At 51.1% G+C, this 25,634-nt stretch overlaps 1 protein-coding gene and 1 long non-coding RNA gene across 5 annotated transcripts; one reads left to right on the top strand and one right to left on the bottom strand.

Annotated features, from left to right (window-relative positions):
- The first annotated feature begins 35 nt into the window (after window positions 1-35).
- HDGF (heparin binding growth factor) lies at window positions 36-25,280 on the top strand. 4 transcript variants are annotated; one of them, XM_033200676.1, is made up of 7 exons: window positions 36-161; window positions 11,678-11,806; window positions 22,015-22,091; window positions 22,242-22,380; window positions 23,040-23,225; window positions 23,507-23,733; window positions 23,930-25,280. In XM_033200676.1, the coding sequence occupies exons 2-7, from the start codon at window positions 11,795-11,797 to the stop codon at window positions 23,934-23,936; spliced, it is 648 nt and encodes a 215-aa protein (XP_033056567.1). In that variant the 5' UTR covers window positions 36-161; window positions 11,678-11,794; the 3' UTR covers window positions 23,937-25,280. The 4 variants fall into 4 exon arrangements, with proteins under 4 accessions (XP_033056567.1, XP_033056568.1, XP_033056565.1 ...); XM_033200677.1 differs by lacking the exon at window positions 36-161 and adding an exon at window positions 8,734-8,965; XM_033200674.1 differs by lacking the exons at window positions 36-161; window positions 11,678-11,806 and adding an exon at window positions 15,589-16,087.
- LOC117076796 lies at window positions 6,602-15,416 on the bottom strand. Its single transcript, XR_004434477.1, has 3 exons — window positions 15,279-15,416; window positions 9,553-9,709; window positions 6,602-7,878 (listed from the first exon to the last, which is right to left on the bottom strand). It is a non-coding gene; the product is annotated as an uncharacterized LOC117076796 (long non-coding RNA).
- Window positions 25,281-25,634: the final 354 nt, after the last annotated feature.

Consider the following 25,634-nt stretch of genomic DNA (forward strand, 5'->3'; position numbering starts at 1 on the left):
AGAGGAACTACAACTCCCAGAGAACACTTTGGCCACAGCCCGATTATTTGCCGCAGGGATCTCAGCGCAAGACACGGCGGGAGTTGCAGTCCGAGGAAGGATTTAGGCGAGAGCAGAGAGAGACAGAAGAGAAACCCGCCTCTGACGCAGGGACACTTGGGGTGAGTAGTTTTTTTCGTCGCCTAACAATTCCGAGGTGACTACAAGCCCCACCGGTCACTACGGCAGTCACCGAGACGGATAAGAGAGCATTTCGGTACTTGAAGTTCCCTAGGGTAGCCCCTTGGCCACTAAGATTTCTGGGAGATGTGGTGCTCTTAGAGACTGCAAGTGATGTCGGGAACGAAAGGGAGTCTGGGAAGCTGGCGGATTGGGGAAAATTGCTTAAAGGGAAACTGATCTGTAAATGAACTGGTGAAGCTTCCCGGCTGGGGCTGGTAATTAGAATAAAACATCCCAAAAAGAGCAAGGGCCCAAGGGACCCGTACGAAATTGGGCTGCAAGCCAGAAAGAAGCGAGGCTGCAGGCCCAATAATAAGTATCTAAGATTTGAAATAAATGTGATGTAAGAAGGAGGAGGTGATCTCCCTCACCAGGATTGGGGTGCACATCCAGGACCACACCTTACCCTGGAGCCTGGGGCCTGGCCTCCCTCTGCAACAACCAGTGAGACAAAGATGGGCAAGGCCCTGGCAGCCCCGGCCAGGTACTTGAGGTTAATCCCTTCTCAGCTCAGTGGGGTAAAGGGCTACCGTTCTGAGGAATCACTTGAGTCCGTCCTACCTGGGTGTGCCTCCCACCTATCCATTTGCAGGGGTCCTTTGCATTCCTTTACGTCTGTGAGTTTTGTCTCTTATGACTTTGGGTGTGACCTTGTTACATCTGTCTCTGTAAGTGCTCTTCCTTTCCATCCATGTTTATAGGTGTCCTTTTCCAGCCCATTTATGTCTGCTTGTAATGATCTGCTGTGCGCCTGTCCTTCCCTGTCCGCTTGTCATTTTGTATCCCTTTCTTGTTTACCCATCTCTGCCCCTTCCTGTCTGCCTGTGACTGAGTGCCCTCTACTTGTCTGCCCTATATGTGTGTGTCCTTTACATGCTAATCCATCTCTGTGTGGGCACCATCTCCCTGTTCCCAGATTGCAGAAAATTATACTGAGCAAAGTCAGAGAAAAGGCTGTTGAAGTTTTGGGAGGAGGCTGAAGAGAAAATTGGAAAGGTTGATGAGGAAGGACAATGATGACCACAATGCAGAGAGATAGTGAAAGGCCCAAGCTTGAATCCTCTTAGCAGACGAGCCTGATATGGGGCCCCTCCTCCCCAGTCTCTCCAGCCTTCAGAGACAAAACTCCATGCTGCCTTCTCCATGAAGGCTCCTTAGAGCTATCTCCTCCCTGCTCTGGATGCCAGAGCATTTTTGCGTGTGTGTGCACCTGTGCTCAAACTTTGATGTGCATAAGCATCACTAGGAAAGCTTCTGAAAAATATAAATTCCTGAAATCTAGCCTAAGAGATTCCTATTCAGTAGATGTGGGTGGGGCCTGGAAGCCTGGGTCTGTAAGAAACTCCTCAGTTGGTTGCAAACCAGGCACTGAGGACCACATTGAGAAACTAGACCATCAAGTCCTACCTCACAGCTAGTATGCCTTGCACAATGCTGATTTCTAAAACCTGCTTTCAAATATAGGTTCCCCAATGTACTCTGGTGACTTTGTGCCGTCACTTCTCTGAGTCTCACTTTCCTCCTTTGAAAACTGGATAAAGTAGGCCGGGCGTGGTGGCTCACGCTTGTAATCCCAGCACTTTGAGAGGCCAAGGCGGGTAGATCATGAGGTCAGGAGTTCGAGACCAGCCTGGCCAAGATGGTGAAACCCCGTCTCTACTAAAAATACAAAAATTAGCCGGGTTCGGTGGCAGGCGCCTATAAGCCCAGCTACTCGGGAAGCTGAGGCAGGAGAATTGCTTGAACCCGGGAGGCGGAGGTTGCAGTAAGCCAAGATGGCACCACTGCACTCCAGCCCGGCCAACAGTGCAAGACTCCGTTCCGTCTCAAAAAAAAAAAAAAAGAAAGAAAGAAAGAAAGAGAGAGAGAGAGAAAGAAAAATGGATAAAGTAGGTCAGGCGTGCCAGCTCATCAGCTCATGCCTGTATCCCAGCACTTTGGGAGGCCGAGGCGGGCAGATCTCCTGAGGTTGGGAGTTCGAGACCAAAGTGACCAACATGGAGAAGCCCCATCTCTACTAAAAATACAAAAATTAACCGGGTGCAGTGGTGGGCGCCTGTAATCCCAGCTACTCAGGAGGCTGAGGCAGGAGAATCACTTTGGGAGGTGGAGGTTGTGGTGAGCCGAGATCACACCATTGCACTCCAGCCTGGGCAACAAGAGCGAAATTCAGTCTCAAAAAAAAAAAAAAAAAGAATGAAGTATTACGGAGCCCTGTCCTACTTCTGTGAGAAATGCCTGATATTAACACACAGTGAAATGATTTAGAGCTAAGAGAAATGATTGTCCTTGTTGTTTGTCAACACATCTTGCCACCTTGCAGAGAAGCCCCTAAGGGACAGGGATCTGTCTCAAATGTTTTCTTTTTTTTTTTTTTTGGAGATAGAGTCTTGTACTGTCGCCCATGCTGGAGTGCAGTGGCGCAATCTTGGCTCACCGCAACCTCCGCCGCCCAGCTTCAAGCTCTTTAGGAGGCCAAGGTGGGAGAATCCTTTGAGTCTTAAGAGTTAGAGACCAGGCGTGGTAAAACCTTGTCTCTACAAAAAAAAAAAAAACCAGGAAAAAAAAAGCCGGGCATGGGCTTGGTGGTACGCACCTGTAGTCTCACCTCGTTGGGGAGGGCTGAAACAGGAGGATCGCTTGAGCCTGGGAGGTTGAGACTGCAGTTTGCAGTGAGCTGAGATCGCACCACTGCACTCCAGCCTGGGTGACAGAGCATGACCCTGTCTCAATAAAAATTTTAAAGGATAGAAATTTAGGCCGGGCGTGGTAGCTCATGCCTGTAACCCTAACACTTTGGGAGGCCGAGGCGGGCAGATTGCCTGAGCTCAGGAGTTCGAGACCAGCCTGGGCAACACAGTGAAACCCCGTCTCTACTAAAAATACAAAAAAGTTAGCTGGGCGTGGCGGCATGCGCCTGTAGTCCCAGCTACTTGGGAGGCTAAGGCAGGAGAATTGCTTGAACCTGGGAGGCGGAGGCTGCAGTCAGCCAAGATCACGCCACTGCACTCCAGCCTGGACAACGGAGCAAGCCTCTGTCTCAAAAAGAAAAAAAAAAGCCGGGCGCGGTGGCTCAAGCCTGTAATCCCAGCACTTTGGGAGGCTGAGATGGGCGGATCACGAGGTCAGGAGATCGAGACCATCCTGGCTAATACGGCGAAACCCCGTCTCTACTAAAAAATACAAAAAACTAGCCGGGCGACGAGGCGGGCTCCTGTAGTCCCAGCTACTCGGGAGGCTGAGACAGGAGAATGGCGTGAACCCGGGAGGCGGAGCTTGCAGTGAGCTGAGAGCCGGCCACTGCACTCCAGCCTGGGTGGCAGAGCAAGACTCCGACTCAAAAAAAAAAAAAAAAAAAAGAAAAAAAAAAAGAATAGAAATTTGTAACTGGTACGTCTATGACCCTTTCGAAAGTAATCATAATAAAAGTTTTCCAGTAAAAGAGAATGAAATGAACAAACATATATGTTTCCCTCCTAAAACCCTACTGAAACATCAGTAAAGATTTTTTGGGGCCGGGCGCGGTGGCTCAAGCCTGTAATCCCAGCACTTGGGAGGCTGAGATGGGCGGATCACGAGGTCAGGAGATCGAGACCATCCTGGCTAATACGGCGAAACCCCGTCTCTACTAAAAATACAAAAAACTAGCCGGCGACGAGGCGGGCTCCTGTAGTCCCAGCTACTCGGGAGGCTGAGACAGGAGAATGGCGTGAACCCGGGAGGCGGAGCTTGCAGTGAGCTGAGAGCCGGCCACTGCACTCCAGCCTGGGTGGCAGAGCAAGACTCCGACTCAAAAAAAAAAAAAAAAAAAAAGAAAAAAAAAAAAAGAATAGAAATTTGTAACTGGTACGTCTATGACCCTTTCGAAAGTAATCATAATAAAAGTTTTCCAGTAAAAGAGAATGAAATGAACAAACATATATGTTTCCCTCCTAAAACCCTACTGAAACATCAGTAAAGATTTTTTGGGGCCGGGCGCGGTGGCTCAAGCCTGTAATCCCAGCACTTTGGGAGGCCGAGACGGGCGGATCACGAGGTCAGGAGATCGAGACCATCCTGGCTAACACAGTGAAACCCCGTCTCTACTAAAAAATACAAAAAAACTAGCCGGGGCCGGGCGCGGTGGCTCAAGCCTGTAATCCCAGCACTTTGGGAGGCCGAGACGGGCGGATCACGAGGTCAGGAGATCGAGACCATCCTGGCTAACACAGTGAAACCCCGTCTCTACTAAAAATACAAAAAAAACTAGCCGGGCGAGGCGGCGGGCGCCTGTAGTCCCAGCTACTCGGGAGGCTGAGGCAGGAGAATGGCGTAAACCCGGGAGGCGGAGCTTCCAGTGAGCTGAGATCCGGCCACTGCACTCCAGTCCGGGCGACAGAGCGAGACTCCGCCTCAAAAAAAAAAAAAACAAAAAACAAAAAACTAGCCGGGAGTGGTGGCGGGCGCCTGTAGTCCCAGCTACTCGGGAGGCTGAGGCAGAGGAATGGCGTAAACCCGGGAGGCGGAGCTTGCAGTGAGCCGAGATCGCGCCACTGCACTCCAACCTGGGCGACAGAGCAAGACTCCCTCTCAAAAAAAAAAAAAAAAAAAAAAAGATTTTTTTGAAAAGGCATTAAAGATCATTTTGAAAAACTTAAACCCACAAAGATGGAGAGTTCAGAAGAGAAGACAACACAGTAACAACATTTTGGAAGGTGGAAAAGAGATGCACCAGAGGTAATTGGGCACATCCAAGAGAGCTGAGAACCAAGGTGGCCTTGGGAAATGCTGAGAATCAATGTTTAGAGTCTGATACCAGGGACTCCCCCTACAAACTCCCAACCAGATCACCCTGATAGAAAGGTTTTTCTTTTATTTTTTTTGAGACAGAGTTTCGCTCGTTGCCCAGGCTGGAGTACAATGGCGCGATCTTGGCTCACCACAACCTCTGCCTTCCACGTTCAAATGATTCTCCTGCCTCAGCCTCCCAAGTAGCTGGGATTACAGGTATGTGCCACCACGTCCGGCTAATTTTTGGTTTTTCTTTTTTTTTGAGACAGTCTTGCTCTGTCGCCCAGGCTGGAGTGCAGTGGCGCGATCTCAGCTCACTGCAAGCTCCGCCTCCCAGGTTCACCATTCTCCTGCCTCAGCTTCCTGAGTAGCTGGGACTACAGGCACCCGCCACCACGCCTGGCTAATTTTTTGTATTTTCAGTAGAGACGGGGTTTCACCATATTAGCCAGGATGGTCTCAATTACCTGACCTCGTGATCCGCCCACCTTGGCCTCCCAAAATGCCAGGATTACAGACATGAGCCACAGCGTCCGGCCAATTTTTCGTATTTTTAGTAGAGACGGAGTTTCTCCATGTTGGTCTGGCTGGTCTCGAACTCCCGACCTCAGGTGATCCGACCACCTCAGCCTCCCAAAGTGCTGGGATTACAGGCATGAGCCACCACACCTGGCCATGATGTAAAGTTTTTAGTATGACAAGCCCCAGCCAGGTACTCAGAGGTACAAAGTGGCTTTTCTAGCCCACTGCTGTTATACATGAGCAGGAATCAAGGGTTATATATTGAGGAAAGCCTCTAATAAAAATAATAGAGATAAAACAAACAGGCTACTCTGCCCAGCTAAATTTTTTTATTTTTAGTAGAGACAAGGTCTCACTAAAGAGGCTACCAGCCTCTTGACGGGGCTTATCTTGAGCTCCTGAGGTCAAGCAATCCTCCTGCCTCAGCCTCCCAAAATGCTGGGATTACAGGATTACAGGCATGAGCCACCATGCTCGACCTGTTTTCTTTTTCCTTATATGAAACTGTTGTTCATGTAATTATTTGTTTTCCTATTGTTTGTCCTTTTCTTTATTGATTTGTAAGAGTTTTTTTAGTGTCTTGAGATATATATATATATTTTTTTTTTTCCTTCAGGATCTCACTGTGACATCCAGGTGGGAGTGCAGTGGCGCTATCTGGGCTCACTGCAGCCTTGACCTCCCCAGCTCAAGCAATCCTCCCACCTCAGCCTCAGGAGTAGCTGGGACCTTACAGACCCATTGCCACCAAGCCCGGCTAATTTTTGTATTTTTTATTTTTTTTAATAATTTTTTTTTTTTTTGAGACAGAGACTCTGTCGCCAGGCTGGAGTGCGATGGCACGATTTCGTCTCACTGCAACCTCCACCTCCTGGGTTCAAGCAATTCTCCTGCCTCAGCCTCCCGAGTAGCTGGGACTATAGGCACGTGCCACCACATCCCGCTAATTTTTGTATTTTTAGTAGAGCCGGGGTTTCACCATGTTGGCCAGGATGGTCTCGATCTCTTGACCTCGAGATCCGCCCGCCTCGGCCTCCGAAAGTGCTGGGATTACAGGTGTGAGCCACCGCGTCTGGGCTTTTTATTATTTTTTATTTTTTGGAGACAGAGTCTCACTCTGTTGCCCAGTCTGGAGTACAGTGGCACAATCTCAGCTCACTGCAACCTCCGCCTCCTGGGTTCAAGTGATTCTCCTGCCTCAGCCTCTCGAGTAGCTGGGATTACAGGCATGTTCCACCACACCCAGTTAATTTTTGTATTTTTAGTAGAGACAGGGTTTATGTTGGCCAGGCTGGTCTCAAACCCGACCTCAGCTGATCCCCCTACCTCCGCTTCTCAGTGTGCTGGGATTACAGGTGTGAGCCACTGCGCCCTGCCTGTATTTTTTTGTAGAAACATTTTTGTCATGTAGCCCAGGTCTTGAACTCCTGAGCTCAAGCGATCTGCCTGCCTCAACCACTCAAAGTGCTGGGATTATAGGCATGCACCACTGCGCCTGGCCTCTTGATATAATCTTATTTTGGTTTCCATGTATACTTTGAATTTTAAAGATACTGTGGAAAAAAAAAAAAAAGCTGGGGGGCAAAAAGCAAGGAGAGATCAGGGAAGGATAAAATTTGGAGAAAAATAAAACCTCACAAACAGGAACGATGAAGTCAGACCAGGATCAGGGTGTGTCAGGGTGACTGACAGGCCCCAGGGCTGAAGAGCAAAGGATTCATGGATGAGCCTCTTTCTCGTCCTGGCCAGCCACCTGTCATTGTCATCTTTAGAACTACTCCCATCCCCCAACACTCATCCAGGGCCTGGCACACACCTAACAATGCCCAAGGAATATATGTGAGAGTGAATAAATGAATGACCGGGTGAATGAGTGAAGCCCGGAGCCCATAGGCAATGTGGTGGCAGAAATGGCCTTTCAGCCCCCACCCTGCCATCTGTCCTCTACAGAACCACAATCAGCCTCCACCAGCCTGGCCAGAGCTACTGCCCAGCATGTGGGGAGGCTACCTCTACCCTGAGAGAGAGGGCTCAATCTTATTAGTCCAGAAAAGAGGACTTGGCCCCTCCTCACTCACATGCCTTCCTGAGTCCTCTCCTCCCCAGGCCTCTGTCCCCAGTATCTCACCAGCAACACCCTTGTGGGAAAGGGCTGAAGAGTATGACCAGGCATGCTCAGAGCCATGGCAAATCTGTTGGCCTGACTCTGGCTGCACATCACATTACTTTAATCTCCAGGGACCACAGGAATGCAGACATACCTGGGGGCTGTGGCTGTACAGAATGGTGGGCTTCTCATCTAACATATGGCACCCCTGTCTATAGGCAGCAAAGTTACTTCCAGTACTGCTTGTCAGCAAACTCCTGCAAACAATATTGCTATGAATGGCCGTATATCTTTTTCACTTTGCAAAGTGGAAAGAAAAATGGTGAGAGATCCTCATTCCTGAATAAGATGAAATGTATGCAGTATTATTTACTACTGCATTGTCTGTGTTACCAAAAGAAACAACCTAAATGCCCATCAAGAGGGGACTGGTTAAATAATGTGTAATAGTTCCAGTCCTGGGATGCAAGTAAAGTAACAATTTATGATACAGAAAGATTATAAACTATTACCATTAAAATGAATGGGGTGGCAGGGCACAGTGGGGTGTGGTGGCTCACGCCTGTAATCCCAGCACTTTGGGACACTGAGGTGGGCAGATCACAAGGTCAGGAGTTTCAGACCAGCCTGACCAACATGGTGAAACCCCGTTTCTACTAAAAGTACAAAAATTAGCCGGGCATGGTGGCATGCACCTGTAATCCCAGCTACTCGGGAGGCTGAGACAGGAGAATCACTTGAACCTGGGAGGTGGAGGCTGCAGTGAGCGGAGACCGTGCCACTGCACTCCAGCCTGGGTGACAGAGCGAGACTCCTTCTCAAAAAATAAAACAAAAAAAGAATGGAGTATGGGGTGGATCTTTATGTACTAATATGGAGTCTCAAAATATATTGCTGAGTAAAAAAGAGCAAAGTGTATATGGTGTGTCACAATTTGTGTAAAGGAAATAGATACTCTGCATTTGCTTGAAAATTAGAAATAATATTACTGGAAGAATATACACAAAATTAGTAATATTTCTGCCTCTAAGGAGAAAACTGGGTTGTAAGGGAGAGGGGTAACATGGAGATGACTTTTCAGTAAATCACTCCCTTTACCTCCTAAAGTTTGCATCATTGGCATGTATTACCTACCCAAAACATTAAACCAGATTTTAAAGATGGTGGCCTGGAACTCATGAAGATCTTCAGGTGCTTTGACCACTTCCTGCCCTACTAAGGGTGAAGATCTCTCCTTTGAGGGCCAAGGAGCCATTCATTGTCACCACAATTCTTGAAAAGAGCTGAAAAAAGAACCCAGGAATACAACTCCTCAGGAGCCTCCACAGTCCCTTCCCCATGCAGGTACACGTTACTCAGCCAGGACTGCTGCTGTCCTCCCTCTCCTGGCTTAGCAACTTCAGGCCCTTCCACCTCTGTACTGCTGCCAGATAAAACTACTAGAAATTCACCTCTACTCATGTCTTTCTCCTGGCCAAATCCTTTTATGGCAATTAAATCTAACTCTGGGGTGTCTGACTCAGGCACTTTTTTTTTTTTTTGAGATAGAGTCTCACTCTGTCGCCCAGGCTGGAGTGCAGTGGCGCGATCTCGGCTCACTGCAACCTCTGCTTCCTGGGTTCAAGTGATTCTCCTGCCTCAGCCTCCTGAGTAGCTGGGATTACAGGCACCCACCACCACACCCAGCTAATTATTTAACCTTATTTATTTTTATTTATTTATTTCTCTGGGTTTTTTGTTTGTTTGTTTTGAGACAGACTCTCACTCTGTCGCCCAAGCTGGAGCGCAGTGGCACGATCTCGGCTCACTGCAACCTCTGCTTCCTGGATTCAAGTGATTCTCCTGCCTCAGCCTTCTGACTAGCTAGGACTACAGATGCACACCACCACACTCAGCTAATTTTTGTATTTTTAGTAGAGATAGGGTTTCACCATGTTGGTCAGGCTGGTCTCGAACTCCTGACCTCAGGTGATCCCCCGCCTCGGCCTCCCAAAGTGCTGGGATTACAGGCATGAACCACTGTGCCCGGCCATATCTTTTCATTCTTCAAGTGACTCCAATGTGCAGCTCCAGTCGACAGCCACTGCCCTGGAACAAAGGTGTCTAATAGAACTTACTGCAGTGATGGAAATGTTCTGTATATACGCTATACTAGTCATATGAGGCCACTGAACACTTGCAATGTGGCCAGTACAAGTAAGGAACTGAATATTTAACTGGACTTAATTTTAGTCAAATTAAATTTAACTTTCTTTTTTTTTTTCTGAGACAGAGTCTTGCTCCCAGGCTGGAGTGCAGTGTCATGATCTTGGCTCGTTGCAACCTCTGCCTGTCGGGCTCAAGTGATTCTCATGCCTCAGCCTCCCAAGTAGCTGGGACTATAGTTGTGCTCAACCACACCCAGCTAATTTTCGTATTTTTAGTAGACATGGGGTTTCACCATGTTGGCCAGGCTGGTCTTGAACTCCTGGCCTCAAGTGATCCACCCGCCTTGGCTTCCCAAAGTGCTGGGATTACAGCACTTTGCCTGGCCTTTAATTTAAATGTAAATGGCCACACGTGTTGGCCAGTAGAGACTTAGAGAATAACTCTTCCAATTTTCCCTTTTCTAAAAAACAGAATCCGGCCAGGCGCAGTGGCTCACTCCTGTAATCCCAGCACTTTGGGAGGCTGAGGGAGGTGGATCACCTGAGATCAAGAGTTCAAGACCAGCCTGGCCAACATGGCAAAACTCTGTCTCTACTAAAAATACAGAAATTAGCTGGGCGTGTAACTGTAATCCCAGCACAACTGTAATCCCAGCTACTCAGGAGGCTGAGGTGGGAGAATTGCTTAAACATGGGAGATGGAGATTGCAGTGAGATGAGATTGCACCACTGCACTCTAGCCTGGGCAACAGGCAAAAAAAAAAAAAAGGACCATCTTTTAAAAAAAAAAAAACTTTTTAATTATGTTGTATCTATATACAGAGGAGTTAGAAAACATAGGCATTTTAAAGAAAAATAGCTAATACTATAATACTAACAGCTTATAGCTAACACATGGTAACTAATAGTATCTGCCATGGGCCAGGCACTGCTCCAGGCATTTTACATATATCATATATATTAACTGGTTTAGCAGCATCCCCCTTTACAGATGAGAAAACTGAGAAACAGAACGGTTGAGTAACTTGCTGCAGGTCACACAGCTGGCAAGTGGTATAGCTGGGATTCAAACCCAAGTAAGCTGACTCCCAACTCCATCCTAAACACCCTCACCCACTGTGGTACTGCCAGCTTTGTCAGGGCATAATGCCAGTACCTCAGAAGCTTACTGCGAAGGAATCCATTTTTTTCAAACCAAATATTACACAAAATCTAATATAACAATAAATACAGTGATAACCAATTTTATTAAGCACTCATTATGTCTCAGGCTCTATGCAAATAACTTCATTTATTTATTTATTTATTTATTTATTTATGTATTGAGACCTAGTCTCACTCTGTCATCCACGCTGGAGTGCAGTGGCATGATCTCAGCTCACTGCAATCTCCACCTCCTAGGTTCAAGCGATTCTCCCCTCAGCCTTCTGAGTAGCTGGGATTACAGGTGGCCTGCCACCACACCTAGCTAATTTTTGTATTTTTTAGTAGAGATGGGGTTTCCCCATGTTGGCCAGGCTGGTCTCAAACTCCTGACCTCAAGTGATCCACCCACCTTGGCCTCTCAAAGTGCTGGGATTATAAGCGTGAGCCACCTCACCCGGGCCTAAAGAACTTCAGTGTATTCATTCATTCAATCCTAATTACAACCCGTTTTCTGGAAATGAAACTGAGGCTCAGGGTAGTTAAGTGTCTTTCCTAAAGTTACACACAAAGTGTCTGTGGTGGTGGCAGTACTCAGGCTGTTACCTCTACAGCCCATACTCTCAACCACTCTGACTCCACATAGAATGCACAAAGGCAGGGCTGCTCTGTTATTTTGGGTGGCGTGGGTGGAAGTAGGCAATGGAGGCACAGTTTTCAAAGCCACTGGTCTAATCTAACCATTCTTCTCTTCTTCATTTTACAGAGGGTGTAACTTGGGCCAAGAAGTTCGTGATGTGAGCAGGTCATACAGTGTTGAGGGCCAAACCCCTCGACTCCGTTGGGAGTTAAAGGGAAGGAAGTGGACATTTCCTTTGAACCTATGAATGAGCAGGTGAGGTTTTATATTCTCATTTTTCACAGTGGAAGAAAATTTTGTTTAGAAATTCTAGTTAAGTAATTTACCCAAAGCCCTAACGTGAGTAAACGGCCAGCAGGATTCAAACCAAGTCCCTTGACATGCCAAACCAGCTTCTTTTCACTACACCACCCCTTCCCCCATTACAGTAAACTCCACCTCTCTGCTCCTGTCAGCAACTTCCTGATCCGTACAGAAATAAGTTTGCCACCATTTTGCCTGACCTCATCCAGAGACTCGCTTCAGGATCCTAGAGCCAGATCTGCACCCCACAACCTTATCTGCTTTGGGGCCCCAAGTCCCTCAACTTCTGTCCTGACCTCTTTCCCCACATAAATATAGAAGTGCGCACCAGCATCAACAGAATCATTTCACTGAGACATTTGTAAACTAGTTCCAACCTGGGCTGGTGGGTTGAGGGCTTGTGAGTTGTGTTGTTTTAGACCCTTACTACTCAAATGATGGTTCTAAGCAGCAGCAACAGCACCTTGGAGCACGTTAGAAATGCACACACTCCAAACCTCCTGAATTAGAATCTACTTTTTGTTTTGTTTTTGAGATGGAGGTTCACTCTTGTTGCCCAGGCTGGAGTGCAATGGTGCCATCTCAGCTCACTGCAACCTCTGCCTCCCGGGTTCAAGTGATTCTCCTGCCTCAGCCTCCCAAGTAGCTGGGATTACAGGCTCCTGCCACCACACCCAGCTAATTTTTATTTTGTATTTTTAGTAGAGACGGGGTTTTACCATGTTGGCCAGGCTGATCTTGAACTCCTGACCTCAGGTGATCCATCTGCCTTGGCCTCCCAAAGTGTTGGGATTACAGGCGTGAGCCACCGTGCCCGGCATAGAATCTACTCTTTTAAAAAGAGATTCCCAGGTGATTTGATTGCACGTTAACGTCTGCAAAGCACTAGGTTAGATGTGAATCCCAGGGGAAGCAGGCTTATGCCCTCCTGTGTAACTGACCCTCTGCAGCTCTTGGCTTAGTTGTTAGGGGCAGCTGCGAGTTGGTTGATGATGTTACTGTAAGGAGAACTTGGATATTAAATTGCAACCAAGGCCTGGGAGATTACTGCAACAAAGGGAACCCTGGTTGTATTATTGCAACCAGCATCTGCATGGTGAACTGAATGAGAGGCCCAAGAGATTTTGCTGCAACAAGAATTTAGAAGCCTATTTCCACTTCCAAACCGGCTATTATAATGCAACAAATGGAGAAATGGGAAGGGCTCTTGCTTTTTACTAAATTGAGTGTACCAAATTGGAAAATAGTTTAAAAGCATGTTTGTTGGCCGGGCGCAACAGTTGCTTACGCCTGTAATCCTAGCAGTTTGGGAGGCCAAGGCAGGTAGATCACAAGGTCAGGAGTTTGAGACCAGCCTAACTAACATGGTGAAACCCCATCTCTACTAAAAATACAAAAATTAGCCTGGCGTGGTGACACATGCCTGTAATCCCAGCTACTCAGGAGGCTGAGGCCGGAAAATTGCTTGAACCTGGGAGGCAGAATTTACAGTGAGCCAAGATTGTACCATTGCACTTCAGCTCAGGCAACAGAGCGAGACTCCGTCTCAACAAAACAAAACAACAACAATTAAACAAACAAACCATGTTTGTTGAATTGAAATTGTGCATATTTATAATAATGACCTAGGCCGGGCATGGTGGCTCACGCCTGTAATCCCAGCACTCTGGGAGGCCCAGGTGGGCAGATCACGAGGTCAGGAGTTCGAAACCAGGCTGACATGGTGAAACCCCGTCTCTACTAAAAATACAAAAATTAGCTGGGCGTGGTGGCACACACCTGTAATCCCAGCTACTCAGGAGGCTGAGGCAGGAAAATTGCTTGAACCCGGGAGGCAGAGGTTGCAGTGAGCCAAGATTGCGCCACTGCACTCCAGCCTGGGCAACAGAGCGAGATTCTGTCCTAGATAGATAGATAGATAGATAGATAGAATAAAATAATCACTTAGACAGTTAAAGGAAACCTGTCCTGATGCTGGACTTAATCTGGAAACATCTTCAAGAACTTGTGACAAGATTCTCTGCTAACAAAAAGATTAGCCTGATAGAATCTGGACTATTACACTGACTGCATTTCAAAATGGAATGCATTGTAAACACCAACTAGAACCTAGTTGCTCTGTTGCAACAAGTTTGAATGTGCTATGGAAACAAATCGACAAGCTTGTGGCTGAGGGCCTGCTTGGCTGTTTTCTTGCAATAGGACCTTCCAGAATGCCCCTCCTGTGCCGGCAGCCTGGTGTGCCTCTTATCACAAGGGGAACTATGGTTGAGAGGCCACACTGTTATAAAGGCAAAAGTTATGAAACATATTGCCATGGACATAAGGACAGCCAAGTGTCATGCAGGACTCCGGGAACAACTGCAGGCATCCCCTAATGACAAGCAGCCATTCTACGCCTCTGATGTTAGTTACCAGGGCAGTCATGTTATCCCATCTTACAGCAGAGGAAACTGAGGCTCAGAGTCCAGGAGGTTGTCCAAGTTCTCAGGACTGATGAACAGTAGGGTAGGATGTGGATTTGGAACTTTTGGCTACATCCTGGACTTCCTTGCAGGGAGACTTTGCATATGCTTTGAAATAGGATCAGGAAACGTGGGAAGAAAAACGTGCATATTTTACCTATTCAAACCTAGCATATTTTGTTGCTAAATTTTAAGGACATGTAAATGCTGTAACATAAGATCCAAATATCTTATTTCTAAGGGAACATAGGTGTCTGGAATGTGGGCAAATATAGTGACAGCAAATCAAAGACGTAATTACAATAAAGTCTTATTTAGCGTAATGGAAGAGACCTAAGTTAAAGTTTTGGTTCTATCACTTCTTAGCATATCACCTAGGCCAAAATGTAGTCTCTCAGAATTTGGCAGAATTCTACTCATTCTTTAATGCCCAGTTCAGTCACCACCTTTGTGAAGCCTTCCCAGACCCCCCTCCCTACCTCCTAAAAGAGGTAGCACCTGGCCCCTCAGTCTTCACAGTTTACTGAAAGGGTTGGGTTTATTGGCATTATACTGTAACCCACTAGAACTGAGCTCATCTTTGCGGGGTTAACTGGCCATTGAGTCCAAGTCTCCTGGTCAAGACAGTAGCGTAGAGAAACGAGATCGAATGCACCCGGAAGGTGGCCAATTTGTGCCTCAACTCCTTGGCCATCTCCTGGCTACCAAATTCAAGCCTTTCCTCCTTAGCAAAGGCGGACGTAGGGCTCAAATCCCCGACGTTTCCAGGGCCACCCCACATACGGTAAGCACCGCGGGGTCCAGGGAAGACCCCAGTGCGCGGAGCGACACGGTGCCCACTCCTCTCGCCCTGGGCGCCTAGCACACTGCCAAGAACCGAGGGTGCCCAGTAAATATATTCGTGGATTGAGATGGAGCAGAGGGCAGGCGGAAACCGCGTATAGACGTCCACACTTAACTGCGCTGGGGCCGCGGTGGTGAGCACTCCGCGGAGTCAGGGGAAGGGCGGGGGCCGCTCCGTCCAGCCGGGCGCCAGCTCCTCCCGGGCGGGCGGGCACCCACCGACAGCGGGGACACAAAGCCTGCTCGGTGAGCTCGGCGATCGGCTCCTTATGCCTGTGCCGCCACGCGCCGTCAGGCGGCTCCAGGTTGGGCGTTGGGCCGTGGCAGGCCCTGGGCGTCAAGAAGCTGCACGCATCAAACCGCCGCGGGAGGGAGCGCGAGGCGGGGGGGCGGGGGGAGGAGGAGGAGTGGGCCCGGGAGGAGGGAGGAGGAGGAGGAGTGGGGACCGGGCGGGGGGTGGAGGAAGAGGCCTCGCGCAGAGGAGGGAGCAATTGAATTTCAAACACAAACAACTGCACGAGCGCGCACCCACCGCGCCGGAGCTTTGACCCGATCCACGCCCGCCCCGTCCGTGTGGCGCGCGGGCGGAGACGCCGTGGCAGCGCCGGAGCTCGGGCCGGGGGCCACCATCGAGGCGGGGGCCGCGCGAGGGCCGGAGCGGAGCGGCGCCGCCACCGCCGCACGCGCAAACTTGGGCTCGCGCTTCCCGGCCCGGCGCGGAGCCCGGGGCGCCCGGAGCCCCGCCATGTCGCGATCCAACCGGCAGAAGGAGTACAAATGCGGGGACCTGGTGTTCGCCAAGATGAAGGGCTACCCACACTGGCCGGCCCGGGTGAGCTGCGCGGCCCGCCGCCCCCAACCCCCTGCGGGCTTGGGTTGCATAACACCGGGAAGGGCACGAGCGCTCCGCGCGGCGCGGGCAGAGGTGGGGGCAGGGGTGTTGTGGGTCTCCGACTCTTTCCCTGTAGCTTCCAAGCCCACCCGCCGGTTATATAATGGTGGAGGCGGGCGGGGGTGGGGGTAGACACCTGGCGGGCACGGTGTCCGCGCGTAGTGGCGTGTGCACGGCGTGGGGATCCGAGGGCGCCGGTCACTTCCCGGCCCCCGGCTCCGCGTGCTCAGTTCCGCCCCCAGCCCCCATACTCCCAGAGGTTTCGAGCGCGAAGTCTGGCTTTGGACCAGTCGTGTTATTCCTTCCCCCGACCCCAGGCGCCGCCACCACCCCTCTTAAGACCCCCTTAGAGACCCCCCAGTTTGTTCGTTGATTGTCGCCCCCAGTTCAAACGCTTATCTTCCTGGATAAATGGTTAAGAAGGATCCCAACCCGGAGAGGGCTAGATGAAGGCGGAGTTCGTTTCTAGGAAACTTTGGTTTGGGGCATCTGTAAGAGGTCTAAAGTTGAGAAGGTCGAAGGATCGTTGGGGGCGGCGTAAGGGGATCTACCTGGCTTGGAAATTATCCGTCAGAACCCATCAGCCCTCAGCTCCACAGAAATATTCCTCCATATGTTGCTAACTCAAATTTAGGATTGAGGTGACAGGTTCCCTTGTGGTATTAGGAAATCCAGCACAGACTGCCTCTTAGTAGGGGTTGGGGGAGCCCAAGTTCCTTCCCTGGCTCAGATGTGAAGATCTTCCGCCAGAACGGCGCAGTCTCTGCCATGTGGTTGATTCAGCCCGCCAGTATGAGCTCCCCCACAACCCCATCACCTGGCCAGGTGGGAGGGTGGGGCCCTGCAGCCGAACCTGGTGTGCTCATCATGTTTCCCCTAAGGACTGAGACAGGTTAAGTAAGGAGGATGGGAGGTTGCCAGTTGCTGGAGGAAAGGAGTGGGGGTGAGGGTGGGGGCAGTGCACTTGGCACTTAAAGTTGGTGTAGAGGGGCCTTTGGTTTTGGGCGAGGGCATGACTCAGTATCCTAGAGAGCAGGACTGCTGTAGAGTGAAATCCAAGGGCAGAAGGACTACATGGCTTTGGGGTGCTCTTCTCAGTGTAAGTCTGTGTCTGTCTGGCCCAGGCTCATTCAGGGTATCAGGCCAACTTTGGGGCCACTCAGAAAACTCAGAGACCCTTCCTCGCTCTATACCCACTCCTTAGTAGTGTGCCTAATCCCACGTGCCTTCAGCTCCTGGTTCCCTGAAACTTTCAGATGGATCAAATGAGGACCAGCTTCTGCTAATGGGAGTGAAGTACAAAGAGAAGTGAGACTCTCCGTGTGCGAACTCTCGTGTACTTTACCCTGCACCCTTTGACCCCACTGGCTTCTTGGCCCAGATGCCAAGGCCCTGGTGGGCAGGACAAGAACTGAACCCAGGTCTCTACTGTTCCTACCTCCTGAGGGTGGGACAAAGTCCAGAAGCTGGATAAGCCCTGGGGAGGGGGTGTTAGCTGGAATGTAGGTTGCAGGGAACCCCTTCTGCATCCGGTAAGAGAGAAAAGGGGTAGGGACACAGAAGGACCCACACTGGCGCCTGTGAGGAAGACCTCAAGTTTCTGGTGGCCTTTGGAGTAAGGGCAGTCCTTGGGACTAGGGATCCCATCCTTTTCCTCTCCACTTTGGGCCTCCAGGACAGAAGGGAAGGACAGGGGAGGCAGCGTTTCTTCCTCTGTTGAGGCCTGGACCTTTTAGATAAAGTTAGAACTGGGGTAGGGAGATCAGACTGGATCTCAAAGCAATAGGACCCCACACTTTGCCTGTCTCCGGCTCTTGATTGTGATACTTGCAGGGAGGGCTACACCCAAGGCTGTTACCTCACAGACACAGTCCCCTTGTACTCCAAAAGAACAGACCTCAAGTCTCCTCACCATTCCTTGGACCGTGTCTTAGTCCCTAGAGAGGCAGAGCCTGAGGGGCCCTTCCTGAGATGGATGAGAAGAGGGAACCTCACTGACTCCCCCATCTCATAGGAAGCCCGAATCTTCAGCCATAAAGAATGCCCGTGCATGGATTTTCCTTCTTCAATCCCCTCTGCTGAGGAGGATGGGTGATTCTGGGTGAAACTAGAAGGGCCCAGTGCTTGAGAGAGAGCACGGCCAGAGGGGCCACATGATAGGCAGGACCTGCCTGAAAGGATGGTGTGACTCCATCTTAACCTTCTCCTTTCCCTCTTCCGCCTGCCTAACTTCCTGGGGGATCTCCAAGTACTTAACAACCTGCAATACTTCAGAGATTCCCCCCCCCCCCCCCCCCCCCCCCCCCCCCCCCCCCCCCGTCCCTTTCTCCTTTGGCTGCTTCCTGTTTCACAGTCCCAGAAAACCTGGGCACCAGGTCACCCGTCTTTCCTCCCCGTGCCCCTTCCCCCTGTACCTTCTCTTTTCTGCCTCTTGGGCTTGCCACATTTTCCTGGCCCCAACTGTCTCCTGCCCCAGATTTTCCGGTTCCTGGGTCAGGTTGGGCCTCAGCCCTGGGTGTGGTGGTCAGAACCCTGGTTGGCAGCCAGTGTGTGCTTAGCCTTCCCTGCTGCCTTCCTAAGTGTTGAGTCTGTTTTTAGTTTGAGGCTGGGGGAGAGGTGTTCAGTTCTCTTTCCCCACTCTACCTGAAAACTTCAGATTCCTCTTTGGACCTCAGAGAGTGTCTGTGGCTTGGGAGGCTGGTATTTTATGTGTTCAAGCCTGTCTGATGGAATCCGGCAAATGCAAGGCCTGAGAAGGAGCAACTTGCCTGAATCTGGAATGGTTAAGAGGTAGCCGAGTTCCCCTATTACTGGCTAGTGAAGGGGGTACAGTGGGGTCCCCAGCACTATTTGGCGCCACCCTGACCCAGTTAGCTTTGACTCACTTGTTCTGAGTCACAGCCTGGATATAAAGGCACCGCCTGGAAGACAGATGTCTGTACTGGGGTACAGGGCTCCCCCGAGACCTCATATCCTCTACATCTAGGAAGAACCATCCTCCACTTCCAAATGTAAGAAAGGACATTTCCTTTGTAGCTTGAGGAATAGAGGTGCCACTGTAGAAGGGATTTTTCCCCTTTTGGTTGAAGGGTTAGGAATTCCATTAAGTGAAAAGAGCACACCTCCTCTGGCCCTTCCCTCACAAGTGCCTACACTCTAGGTGAGGGAGCCAGGTGGGATGATGCTTTGCGGGAGGTGCCTATCTGCTCGGGTCCGTCTTCCTCTCTCTTCCCTCTAGACCCATCCTTTATGTAGCTAGAAGTCAGCAGGGCTGGCATATCTGGTGTGCCTCATGCTATTTTTAATCCCTTTGGTTCTTTTGTTTCTCCCCCACTGCTGGGGCTAGGCAGCTGGTGGCCTCCTGGGTCCCCTGCCACACTATTCAGCTATCTGCCTCTGAGTTTGCTTTCCATGGGAAGCTCGGATGGCACGAGACCATGGCCAGGTAGCCGCTTTGCAGTCTGTGCGTCTGCAAAGAACTTCATTTCTCCTTATTTCTGACCCTTCACCCACCCACTCCCTCTTGCGAAGCCTCAGTTTCTCCTCTTGCATCACACATTTACTGTGGGCATCTTAATGCCCTGGCTCAGGTGTGGGTGCTGAAAATGCAGAGCTCTAAGTCCCCTGCTGGACTCCTAGTCTTAGACCCTTCAGTCCCCACCTCCACCTCTGGTTCTGGGTGCACACAGATCCACAGAAGAAAGGCCTAGGGAAAGCGTTTGCTATTATTGTCCTATGCCTGCCTCATGGGATCTCTAAGCCTTAGGGGCGCTCGTTTTGTTTTTTGCTTCCCCCTGTTAAGAGGAGGGTGGGAGCTAGCTGGTAACAGGACCCAGGTGTCCTGGCTGAGGACTGGCTCCTCTGCCCCTGCTCCAGGTCTGGCTTCCTGAGAAGGACGCCCGCCTCCTCTCCGCACCCCCTGCAGCGGTAATCCAGCCCTAGCTGTGGTTTCCAGCACAGCCGGGGACCCAGGTGCCAGACTGCAGGCTTGGGGGTGGGGTGTGTGTTAGTGTCCCCTCCTCCCCAATCCGGAGAGAAGGCCCGGGGAGGGGGGAGGGGCAGTCACATTCCTTGTTGCTGAGTGGCCCCAGGGGCGGGGTTGGGTTGTCATGGCGATGGGGATCGTGTTTGTGGGGGGAGCTGCGTGCCTTTCCACCCCCTGCTCTCACACCCGGTGTCTCCTGGTTGTGGGAAGGGCCCAGTTTGTGCTGGGCCTTCCTGGGGGGAAGGGCTGGACCTCTGTCCCCAGAGGCCACGGGGCAAGCAGGGAGGTGCCCAAAAGTCTGAAGATTCCAAGTCTGGGGCAAGATGCCCCTCAGATTCATGCCCAGGCCCCCACCCCCTCTCCTGGGTGTGTCTCAGCTCATTCCCATCCACCCTGTCTCCCCAGGCCCCCAGTTGGGCCCTCTGTCCCTGTCTCTGTGTGTTAATCACTGCCTTGGCCTTTCTGTCCCTCCTGTTTGCGCCTGGGGCCCCAGTCATCATGGCCACCTGGCTTCTGTCCGGCGGGAAGCCTGGCTGCTGGGGCTGCTGCAAGTGCTGCTGGGAGTTGTAGTCCCCACCCGCCCCATCTTCCCCCCACCCACCCCTGGCTCAGCTTGTCCTGGGCTTCCAGGCCTGATCTGGGAGAGGCTGGTGAGGCCACTGCCTCTGGATTCCCTGACCTCAGACTTCTGCACCTCTCACCTTCACCACAGCACTCCTCACCACGGGCACACGTGGGGCAGGGGATTTAGTCAGGTGATCTAAGTCCAAGACCTGGTCCTCAACAACTTGCTGTGTTATTTTGGGCAAATCACTTGTTTTCTGGGTTGTTTCCTCATCTGTAAAATGAGAGTTTGTGTGCCTTTCAGAGTTCCCTAGAAGCCTTTCGGCGGGTGTTGGATAGCCAGCTCTTTAACCTCACCCCTCCACTTCAGCGAGAGCAGCTTGCTTTTATCTGTTTGATAAATTCATTCAGTAAATAATTGTATACCTACTTTATGCTAAGCACCGTGCTGCAGATAAAAGCAGAACTGGTCTCTGACCTTGGGCCTGGTCTAGTCCAGGTAGTTTACATAGATGTCAAATAATAATACGAATCAGTGTAAAATTAGAACTGGGAAAGCACTGTAAAGGGGAGGTCTTAGGAAAGAGTTTTACCTAGCGAGTCAGCCAGGCCAGGAGTGATAGGGAAGCTTTCTGGAGGAAGTAATGGCGGAGCTGAGGCTGGAAGGATGATCAGGAGTGAGTGAGTATTAGAGGCTGCAAGAACCATGGTCAGAGCGGAAAGGACAGTGTACTGGGAAAGGCTGATGATGTGTAGGATGTACCATGTGCCAAGTTATGGTCATATCATTCTCACAGCCCTATAGCTTTAGTACTATGACTGTCTCCCTTTTACAGATGAGGAAACTGAGGCAGAGAGAGGTTCAGTAAGTTGCCCAAAGTCATACAGGTGGGGGCAGAGTTGGGATTCAGATCTTGCCATTGTGCAGAAGGGGTGAACAAGTGGGCCCTAGAGTCCTTAAAAGGTATTGAAGGGTTTTGAAGCAAGGGGACAAAATCCTTGGACCAACATTCCCAAAGGCCCACTCTGGCTGCATTGTGGAGAATAGATTGTGGAAAATGGAGATTGTGAGAAGAGTTAGAGGCAGTGGTTTTCGTCCAGGCAAGAGATGACAGTAGTTGGACCAAGGTGATGGCAAAGTCAGGGGGCTTTGTGGCGAGACATGTTGGGAGGCAAAATGGGTGCTGTCTGGCTGGTGAAGGAGAGGGAGGGATTCCTGGGTTTCTGTTGGGTGTTCATGTCTGACATTTGAATAAAGTGTCTGCTAGAAATGGTCCAAAAGCCATCTGGCTGACTATCCTGGGTCCCTCTCAGTCTGATTTTATATAAATGTGCCTTGGAGGTCAGTACCCCTGCCTCAGACTCAAAACCTCAGGACTCTAGCTGACCTCACCCCCTCATCTCACCCCAGATTGACGAGATGCCCGAGGCTGCCATGAAATCAACAGCCAACAAATACCAAGTCTTTTTTTTCGGGACCCACGAGACGTGAGTGGAGGCCAAAGGGGTATCGGTCGGGAGAGCCCCGGGCGGACTACTTTGGGGAAGGAGAGGTGGTGTTGGTACCCCTTTCATGTCGGGCTGTGCAGCTCAGGGGCAGTGAGGGGCTTGAGAGCACAGTCTCCCATCTCTCACCAGGGCATTCCTGGGCCCCAAAGACCTCTTCCCTTACGAGGAATCCAAGGAGAAGTTTGGCAAGCCCAACAAGAGGAAAGGGTTCAGCGAGGGGCTGTGGGAGATCGAGAACAACCCTACCGTCAAGGCTTCCGGCTATCAGGTGAGCCACCGCCTGCCCCAGAGACCCCCTGGAAAGCAGATGTGGCCATGGGCTCTGGCAGCCCCTGGCCCACAGATGATGCTTAGTCTTCAGAAACTCCAGGGCTTTCAGGGTAGGAGCTAATCGGGGTGGTGGGAAGGGGGCTTCCTGCAAGAGGGGATAGGGTTGGGCTGTGTGGCGTAGTTGTGATTAGGGACAACTGTGAGGCAGCAGTCTGGGGGGCAAGAACAGGATGGAGGCGGTAAGTGGGGACAGGCCTTTGTTGGGCCCAGTGTGAGTATAGGACACGGCCTTAACTCTTTCCACGAAGGCTTCCAGGAGGAGGTGCTTGTGAGCCGGGCAGGACGAGGCGGGAGGGTGGGGGGCGGGGGTTGGCGGGGAAAGGGTCCTAGCTCCCTTTGGGAGAAGTTGACCCGAGGTTTTGCCTCCTGCTCCAGCCCTCCCCCCTCCTGCACAGAGCCCTGCCTGCCCGGCCAGTGGGTTTACCCCGGGGCTAATCCGACAGAGGTGGGTCTCAAATCACTCGTGAGACTGGGCACCTGGGTGGGGGTGGGGGAGAGGCGGGAAAAGGAAGGAGTGAGTGGCCGAGGGAGGGTCTGGGGAGGGGGCCCAGCATGGCAGCGACTGGTGCCACTCAGCCTGTGCTGTCTCTGCTGCAGTCCTCCCAGAAAAAGAGCTGTGTGGAAGAGCCTGAACCCGAGCCCGAAGCCACAGAGGGTGACGGTGATAAGAAGGGGAATGCAGAGGGCAGCAGCGACGAGGAAGGGAAGCTGGTCATTGATGAGCCAGCCAAGGAGAAGAACGAGAAGGGAGCGCTAAAGAGGAGAGCAGGGGACTTGCTGGAGGTAACTGCTGCCTGCCTAGGGCCTGGGCCCCCCTCAGCATTCCCCATGGGGTATCCCACAAGAGCAGGGCTTTACCTCAGGGGTGTCCAGTCTGAGAGGTAGATCCAGCCTCTAGCTTGGGGAGTCCCCAGCTGACGAGATGGGACACGGAAGTCATTTCAGCTAGTAAGGCTAGGGAAGGACTGGGTGTCAGCCTGGGAAGGAGCCCTGGAGGAGAGGAGTGGGTGGCTGGTGGCCTCCCTCTCCAGCCTCAGCCCGCTTCCTCTGTCGATCCTGCCTAGGACTCTCCTAAACGTCCCAAGGAGGCAGAAAACCCTGAAGGAGAGGAGAAGGAGGCAGCCACCTTAGAGGGCGAGAGGCCCCTTCCTATGGAGGTGGAAAAGAATAGCACCCCCTCTGAGCCCGGCTCTGGCCGGGGGCTTCCCCAAGAGGAAGAAGAAGAGGAGGAGGAAGAGGAAGAGGCTGCCAAGGAAGATGCTGAGGCCCCAGGCATCAGAGATCATGAGAGGTGAGTGAGCCCCCTGACCCGTTGGCAGCTGGACTAGTGACGGCCGGTCACTCTCGGAGAGGAGGATGAAGAGGGCCTGCAGTGGCCAGCCTCTGGGGAGGTGGGGTGGGCTCTCCTAGGAGACGGGCACTGGCTGGGGCAAGGCCAGGCCAAGGCCACACCATTAACCCTTCTCCCCTCCAACCCTCCCTCACAGCCTGTAGCCACCAATGTTTCAAGAGGAGCCCCCACCCTGTTCCTGCTGCTGTCTGGGTGCTACTGGGGAAACTGGCCATGGCCTGCAAACTGGGAACCCCTTTCCCACCCCAACCTGCTCTCCTCTTCCACTCACTTTTCCCACTCCAAGCCCAGCCCATGGAGATTGACCTGGATGGGGCGGACCACCTGGCCCTCACCTCTAGGTCCCCATTCTCCTATGATCTGAGTCAGAGCCATGTCTTCTCCCTGGAATGAGATGAGGCCATTGTGTTCCTTCCGCTTGGAGCTATTTTCCAGGCTTCTGCTGGGGCCTGAGACAACTCTTCCCACCTCCTGACACCCTTCTCCCACTCTCCTAGGCATTCTGGAACTCTGGGTTTGGATCAGGGGTAGGAATGGAAAAGATGGAGCATAAACAGCAGGGTGGGCTTGTGGGGCCTGGGAGGGGCAATCCTCAAATGGGGCATAGGGACAGCACAGGAGGGCAGCCTCCTCCTGAGCTCCTGTCCCCTGCTACACCTATTATCCCAGCTGCCTAGATTCAGGGAAAGTGGAACAGCTTGTAGGGGAGGGGCTCCTTTCCATAAATCCTTGATGATTAACAACACCCATTTTTTCCTTTTGCCGACCCAAGAGTTTTGGGAGTTGTAGTTAATCATCAAAAGACTTTGGGGCTTCCTAGTTGTTTGGGCCAAGGACCTGAGACCTGAAGGGTTGACTTTACCCATTTGGGTGTGAGTATTGAGCATCTGTCCCCCTTTAGATCTCTGAAGCCAGAAATGGGATGCTTGGGAAGACCCCTAGCTGTCCTTTTCCCTCTCCGCACAGTGCTCAAGGCCAGCTCATAGTCATATATATCACCCAGACATAAAAGAAAAGACACATTTTTTAGGAAATGTTTTTAATAAAAGAAAACTACAAAAAAAAATTTTAAAGACCCCTAACCCTTTGTGTGCTCCCCATTCTGCTCCTTCCTTCCCCATTGTTGCCCCCATTTCTGAGGTGCACTGGGAGGCTCCCCTTCTATTTGGGGCTTGATGACTTTCTTTTTGTAGCTGGGGCTTTGGTGTTCCTTCCAGTGTCATTTCTCATCTACATACCCTGACCTGGCCCCCTCAGTGTTGTCACCAGATCTGATTTGTAACCCACTGAGAGGACAGAGAGAAATAAGTGCCCTCTCCCACCCTCTTCCTACTGTTCTCTCTATGCCTCTCTACAGTCTCGTCTCTTTTACCCTGGCCCCTCTCCCTTGGGCTCTGATGAAAAATTGCTGACTGTAGCTTTGGAAGTTTAGCTCTGAGAACCGTAGATGATTTGAGTTCTAGGAAAATAAAACCCGTTGATTACTATATTGGATTCTGACTGATTCTTTGGGGCGTATTGGTTAACTGAAGACAGAAAGTGGGGTAAGGGAATGCAAATGGTTTCCAGATCATCTCAGATTGAGGTAGAGGGTGTCAGCTTCCTCCATTCTTAGGCATTTGGAAATCCAAACTTCTTGTGGGTAGAGTCCTAGAATAAACCACACCATTCATTCTGCCTTTCCTGCCCAGCCACTGTTTAACGCACCTGGGAGAGTTTTTTTTTTTTTTTTTTTAAAGGGTTTGCACAAGAAGTGGGGTGTGGGAGGATGCCAGTAAGGGCCACAGCCCAAGATGAAGTGGGAGTTTGGAGGCTGATTGTATAAACAACTTTGACCCCAA

This window comes from Trachypithecus francoisi, unplaced genomic scaffold (assembly GCF_009764315.1).
Source record: "Trachypithecus francoisi isolate TF-2019V2 unplaced genomic scaffold, Tfra_2.0 Lachesis_group5, whole genome shotgun sequence".
NCBI classification, from domain to species: Eukaryota; Metazoa; Chordata; class Mammalia; order Primates; family Cercopithecidae; genus Trachypithecus; species Trachypithecus francoisi.